The 7,373-nt window shown below is 31.5% G+C and overlaps 1 protein-coding gene across 1 annotated transcript; it reads left to right on the top strand.

Annotated features, from left to right (window-relative positions):
* The first annotated feature begins 2,557 nt into the window (after positions 1–2,557).
* Positions 2,558–5,262, top strand: LOC145057945 (serine/threonine-protein kinase PCRK1-like). The gene is made up of 5 exons (XM_079005861.1): positions 2,558–2,938; positions 3,250–3,655; positions 3,748–3,984; positions 4,427–4,549; positions 4,697–5,262. The coding sequence occupies exons 2-5, from the start codon at positions 3,332–3,334 to the stop codon at positions 5,060–5,062; spliced, it is 1,050 nt and encodes a 349-aa protein (XP_078861987.1). The 5' UTR covers positions 2,558–2,938; positions 3,250–3,331; the 3' UTR covers positions 5,063–5,262.
* The last annotated feature ends 2,111 nt before the right edge of the window (positions 5,263–7,373 follow it).

Raw genomic sequence — 7,373 nt, 5'->3', positions numbered from 1 at the left:
CGTAGTAGCTTATAATAACAATACTTACTTTATTGTATACATCTGTTGATTGGCAACACGTCATGATGTGGATCTCATTGTAGCGTAGATTGGATGATGCTATGTGGATATTTGTGTCGACAACTTTCAGCACATATGCATATGACTGGAGTAACATAGCTGATGGATCCATTTACCCAGCTTGGTCTGAGTGTGATACAGTATAACTTTGTTTCGATTGTGTTTCCTACTTAATAGTTATTTATAATATAATGTTATTTGATAGTAACTTAATTTCAACCGTTTGTGCAACTTTACATCCATATGAATATACCGAATGCTCAGTAGTTTTTGGGTCTTTTGGATTTCAAGACATTTAAAATGACTATATACGATAGCCATTGGGTGGACAACTATTGTTCAGAATATCGATCTTGGTTTATAGCTATGCGAGCCCGCATCTACAAACTCCTAGTAGGTACCAAGTATTAGGATACCAAACCAACTGATGTAATCCCCCTTTAGAGTTTCAAAATCACCCTTGAAAAAGGGCATACATGTACCACAAAAGTCTGATAGTAAAGGAGATTGTTGGGTGTTTTGTGTTGGTTCACAAATATGTTAATCGTGGGAAAATCATATAAGACAGAAGGTTCAACCAAAACATGGACCATATCATATCACAAGAGATTGGTGGAAATTTTTGGGGTACGAAGATAAAATAAGAGTGCATTTGAACGTTGTAATATTATTTAAAACATATTTAACTTTATGTAATTATTACTTTTTGTAAATTTAAAAATTCCAAGCACTGTTATTTTTTGGACAAAACTGCCAAAATGGTCCATATGGTATGCATTTTTCTGGGTTTTCATCTAAAGCTCGACTTTTCTGGTTTCATGGTCATTTTGACCATGTTTCCATGTGGAAATGGTCCATTTGAAAACTAAAATGAATATTATACCCTTTTATTTTTATTTTTACATTTTTCAATATCTATTTTAATAATTAAAACAATAAAAGGGAACACACACACATACACACACACACACACTCTCTCTCTCTCTCTCTCTCTAAAAAGCCCATGAAGCTTCACGAGTTTCATCATCTTCACAGACAAACCATTTGTAGAAAATATTTTTTTAGGTTTGTTCTAGAAAATACACACTCACACTCATGAATCTGAAACATTTACGGGACTAAAAAAATCAGAAATTGAATATGATTCATTTGTTCTTCAAATCTTTTATGAAAAAAAAGCCCAGAAATCGATTTGGGTGTATGTTTTCATCCCCAAAAAGTGATTTGTTTGTACATGTGTGCTTTTATTTTTGAAATTGATATTTGTGAATATGAATTGTTTCAAGAAGTTGTGTGTTCATCTAAAACCGTTCCCTCATCCTCAGGTTACCAACTCTCCTTATTCCTCCAGTAACCTATGATTGGTAGGTGAGTGTGTTTATGTGTGTAAGTTTCTTTGTGGTGGTGGTTGGTTAAGACGAAAGATGCATCTGCGATTTTGCTCTTTAGTTCTTGAGTTTCAAAAACGAAAGACAAAATCGATTTCATATTCAATAATACCCGCAAAATCATACCAGAAAAATCATACACTCCTTCTTCCCACGTGTGTATGCAGGTAACCAAACAAAAGAAACTATGGGAATATTTTTTGTATACTCGAATTAAAATATAGGTAAAAATAAAATGGTGAAGAACAAAGGGCTTTTTTGTAGCTTCTTGATTACTAATGTCAACATGTAGAAAATGGTGGAAGCAAAAAAACCGATCATTTCCCTCTTTTTAGGTGGATTTCTTGATTACTAATTAGAATTGGGTTAGATTCTCTAACTCTACCTCATGTGTATATATGTGTATGTGTCTTAACTAATTGTGTGCGTTCATTTGAGAGAGAGAGAGAGAGAGAGAGAGAGAGAGAGAGAGAGAGAGAGAGAGAGAGAGAGAGAGAGAGAGAGAGCCGAAAACTCAAAACAGTTTCAGAGATATTAAAACTACATACAAACCTGATCAAAAGGACCACGAAGCAAAAAAAAAAAAAAAAAATCGATGTTTAGACGAAAACCCAAAACAAATACATACCACGGGGATTATTTTTGCGGTTTTTTCTATTTTTGCAATATATACATTTTATATAAAAAACATATAAAACCATAGATAAATAAAAATAATAATTTTGACTGTTCAGGAACACTTCTCTAGAATCTTACCCCGGTGTCCCCGGAGTTCACTCGGTAATGTCATGTTCCGAACATACTTGTCATTTTACAAAAATTAAAAAATATTGTTTATTTTTTTTTTTTTAAAAAAGTTCATTCATATGAGGTAGATCACTCAATTTCTCTTTATTAAAATGACGGAACACTATAGAATTGTTCTAAACGTTCATATATAAAATCTCACGATCGTTATCATTGATAATCTAGATTCACATATTTAATTTTTAAAAAGAAGACAAAAAGGATGTACTATTAATTTGTATAGTGGTAATTTATTGATAAATTTATGGATTCATGTCTTACATCTTGTAACATAAATAAAAACATACAAAGTGAATTCATACCATCTTCTTGTTGGTCGTCGACGGAGATGAGTTTTACGCGCACCCTACGCGACCAACGAAGATTTTATAAAGAATAAGATGAATCCTATGTTAACTAATTGACCGTGTCCTCAAATACCCGATTCTTTTAACGAACCTTCCCCTAATCATTCATAGTTCATACCATCGTTTCTGGGTTTCTTCAAAACAATTTTTTTATTTTATTTGACTTCGAATCTTGAGAGAAATTCACTTCGAAATTTAACATTTTTCCTTCACTTCTGTTCTGTTTGCTGTTCTGGGTAGACTTTCATTTTTGTCTTTAATGAGCATTTCTAGCTCCCCTCTTCAGATGGTGGGAAGCTCTGAAGATCATGGCGATTCCTGCTCTTGAGCTTCCAGGTTCGAAAAAATCCTTCCTTTTTCTGGAAATCGCATGTGGGTTTAACTCGAATTCGCTGATTGTGATGTAAATCGATTTCACTTTATGCGTCAATTGGGTCATTGATTTGATCTGGTTAACGATTTTAGGTTTTGTTTGATTGTTGTTTTTAGCATCCGTTAGTTGGATTATCTGTTTGACTAATTAGATCTTCGAACTCTTATTCGCTATCCATAGATTTTTAATCAAAAAGTCCATTTCTATTTTGGGGAAAAGTGTATTTAGTATATGAATCATAATGTTCTTATTCGTGATTCCTTTCTTATTACAGCCAAATCTGTAAAGCTCATCGTTGATATGGACAGATAGTCAACAAGAACACCTTTCTCTCATGCGACTCAAGGCTCAAAACAATGGTTTTCCATTTCCGATGTTTCTCTTTTTTGTATGCACAAAATGCACGAGAAACCACAACAGTTGATGTCTTTCATACTGCAAATTCCCGATTTGTTGATGCTTCACGAATGAATCAAACAGTTGCCCCGAATCTAAACATAAGCCCAACACTTCGGAATTTCACACTTTCCGAACTTAAAACAGCCACTAAAGAGTTTCACGCTTCTAACAAAATCGGTGAGGGTGGATTTGCGATTGTATATAAAGGCACAGTGAAAAGCTTACAACATCGGTCCTTTCTTATTGAGGTGGCTGTGAAGCAAATTAAACCAGGACAACTGGTAAGTCTTCCTTAACACTTTCCTTATATAGTAACATTTGTAGTTTTAAACTTTTTAAATGTTTAATGAATGTTGTACTTTTTGGATAATAGGGATATAGAACATGGTTGACTGAAGTGAATGTTGGGGAAATTAACCATGATAACCTTGTGAAGCTAATTGGGTTTTGTAATGAAGATAGCCAGTTGCTTTTGGTGTATGAATATATGCCTAAAAAAAGCTTAGATGGTCATCTAGCAGCTAACTCAAATACACCTCTCTCATGGGGTAGGAGACTAAACATAGCTAAAGATGCCGCTACAGGTTTGGAGCACTTACATAAGGCAAAGGTAAAATATTCCTTTAAATAGTTGTGGAGATTGATCTGTCGTCATATCATGTCATCATATCATCAGGTCACTTTTGTCGTTATAAATAGAACTCTCTGTACCTCTATAACCCAAAAGTAGAAAGCATGCGTGACGTCTGTATTCTATGAATCTAATAAAATCTTTCTAGTTTGTCTGTGGATGTACCGCGATTAACCTGATTGACGGCGGTTTTACTATGGTGCCCGTAGTGGCATCGGCAACACCTGGTTTTTCGGAAGCAGTGCAAAAAATATCAAAAAAAAAATTTCTACTAACATGACACTACGAAAATTTATCTATGACACCCCTACTATGAAATCCTGCGTCTGTGCTATGGATTGGTGATTGTCTGAGCCACGTTAAATCCTTGTGTTGTTATTTTTGGGTGCATCAATTGACTTGATGTTGTTATTAATTACAGATAGTCTTTAGGGACTTTAAACCCTCAAATATTCTTTTAGACAACAATTGGAATGCGAAGCTTTGTGACTTTGGATTTGCTAGAGATGGCCCACAAGATGGACGTACCCATGTCTCAACAATGGTATATATATATATATATATATATATATATATATATATATATATATATATATATATATATATATATATATATATATGATTTTGTTGCAAAAATCGAAAATAGTTTTTGGTTTTTGTGATTTTTGTAATATGATGGAAATTTATTTAGGTGGTAGGAACAAAAGGATATGCAGCTCCAGAATATGTTCAAACGGGTCGACTGACATCGAAGGTTGATGTATGGAGCTATGGTATCTTTCTTGAAGAGCTTATCACAGGTCGACCTCCAATTACCCAAAATAACCCTGAGAACAGTTCCCAATGCTTGAGGTTGGTATGTTGCTACGCAGGGGCAGAAAAGTCAAAACTAATAGTTGACCCGAGGCTCCAAGGGTATTCAGAGAGATCGATGCAGAAGGTGACTTTAATTGCTAAGAAATGTTTGGAGAAAGATCCGAAGATGAGGCCAACAATGAGTGAGGTTCTTGAAATGGTGACAGATGCTATTGCATCGGAGAATCAGCAGGTTGGCTGAGTATTTGTTATATAAAATTATATTTAAAAAAGATTTTATTTTTTCCTTGGATTCTCGATGTAGACTATTTTTTGACCTGTTGAAACTGGTCTGGTATGTGTATATTTTTTGGGAAATTATTGGGACTTGTGTGTATACTATATATAGAAATTGTGTCCTTTTTGAGACATTCTTAAGGATTTTTAAGTTTTTCATCTTCACATGGTTTTACTCCTCCATTACTTCTATTGATCTTAAAGTTATGATTTTTTTTAATGAAAATTGAATATGATTTTGGATATTCTAGTTTGGTATCTTCTGAAAACTAATTAATGAATGTGAATTTGTTTTTTGAATTTTGGAATGTTAGAGATCTCAAAGAGGCATATAAAGTATTCGATGAAATGTCTCAAAGAGTTGTTTATAGTAAAATGAATTAAACGTTGTTTTGTAAATGAACTAAAAATTATATAGCTTTCATAAACCGAAATAAATTATAATGTTTAAACCCATAAAAGGAGGTATGTAAAGTGTTTGATGAAATGTCCCAAAAAATTGTTTATACATCTATGTTAGGTATAGCTAATTGCATGCACATAAAAGATTGTAAATATGTGTCTAGTAAAATGAATTAAACGTTGTTTTCTAAATGAACTAAAAATTATATAGCTTTCATTAACCGAAATAAATTATAATATTTAACCCATAAAAAAAGTTGTAGAGATTTTATTTGTAAACAATAAAATTTATTTATACACAACAGTTTGTATTTTAAAATGTTACATTGTAAAATTCTATTAACCATAAAATGTTGTATACGAATAAAAAATAGAATAGCAAGCAAAAAAATACACTCAATGTCTAATGTTTGGTGATGCATTTTTAAGAATCTTGAAAGGTCATGGCCATCACCTCCATTTTTTCAAAAGAACATTGTGTAACTTTAATGAAGAGACTTTTCTCCTTCATAAACAAACTATTAATTTAAGTTCAATTAGAAAAATATTTAGATTAAAGTAATCAATCAATAAGAACGGCTCAAAGATTCTCTCTCCATTATTTTAAGTTATGTGGGATAATTATGTAAAGTTGGGTACTCAATAATCAATAATTTCCATAAAATATTTATAATGGAAAGAATGAATGACGATTATGTTAATTATTCTCACATTTTACCATATAAATTGTTAATGTGCGATCCTTTTAAATATAAATTATTATATGTATAGAAAAATTATTATGCTCGAATTATATCTTACCATTAAAAGTTAGTTTGAAAACTGCCAACCATTTCTTTGAAAAATGTGAGGAATGAAAAACGTGACAAAGTGACAATATTTTAAGATTCTTACAAACAAATGCAACATTCGATAATCCAGTTTTTGTTTTTTTCTGTTGTATTGTGATAAAAGTAGTTCAAATATTAAATTACAATAAACAAAAAAAGAAGCAAAAGCTACAAGGCGAGTCATTTCTCAGAAAATGCCTGGTAGGAGAGAAGGATATGCTATGCCATGCCAACGACTCTCTAATTCTCTAATTATCACATGTTTTAGTTTTTTCTTTTTTTTGGGTTAAAAATGAAATTAATTTGGACACTTAAATTTCCAATTGCTCATGTATACGAACTTTGTATTAGTTAACGGTATTTAGTAAATCATTAAAGTTGCATTTAGTGTATTATAGATAACGTATTTTTTTAATTTTTTTAAATTGTCATGTTTGACAAACTAAAAATTAACTTATAAGCTAGCTTTAAAAAAAAAACTAATTAGTTTAATTTTTCATGAGTTTTCTTAACATTTTTCAAATATACCATTAATTAATTATAAAAAAACATATTCTTCTAGATGTCATTTTATATTATTTTATATATTTCAGTTAACTTATCAGTTAGTTTTTAACAAATATTATTTTTATTAGCTAGCTTTTTAACTAGTATGTCCAACATAGCCTAAATCATCAAAAAACTTGTATTTGAATATTCATTTATAATTTCATTATAATTCTGAGTTATTCATACAAAAGGGGAAAAAGTGGGAACCTAGGAGGTGTGTTGGCATCGTCTCATAAATTCTTTAAACATATATCATAAGAAATTCGGTATACATTCAACGAACTGTGTTTGATGTTGATGTGGCATAATAATAAGAATATGAATAACACCCCGATAAATTATGGTGGATAATGGTGATAAGCTGGAGTGGTGGATTGTGGTCACCACCATAATTAACCACACGCAATCATATATTTTTCTCTTTCTATCTTTCTTTATATTTTTAATAATTAAAATTTTTATATTATGTTTAAATAATCAAAAAAATAAAGGAGA

This window comes from Lactuca serriola, chromosome 6 (assembly GCF_051521515.1).
Source record: "Lactuca serriola cultivar US96UC23 chromosome 6, Lser_US96UC23_V15, whole genome shotgun sequence".
Taxonomy (NCBI): domain Eukaryota; kingdom Viridiplantae; phylum Streptophyta; class Magnoliopsida; order Asterales; family Asteraceae; genus Lactuca; species Lactuca serriola.
The sequence above is the reverse complement of the archived record's forward strand: the minus strand, read 5'-3'. Positions and strand labels throughout refer to the sequence as shown.

Excerpts from the sequence above, each read along its gene's own strand:
- LOC145057945 (XM_079005861.1), top strand. The coding sequence starts at position 3,332 with ATGGTTTTCCATTTCCGATGTTTCTCTTTTTTGTATGCACAAAATGCA. Across the intron at positions 3,656-3,747 it reads AAATTAAACCAGGACAACTG|GGATATAGAACATGGTTGAC; the intron begins GTAAGTCTTCCT and ends TTTGGATAATAG. Across the intron at positions 3,985-4,426 it reads AGCACTTACATAAGGCAAAG|ATAGTCTTTAGGGACTTTAA; the intron begins GTAAAATATTCC and ends TATTAATTACAG.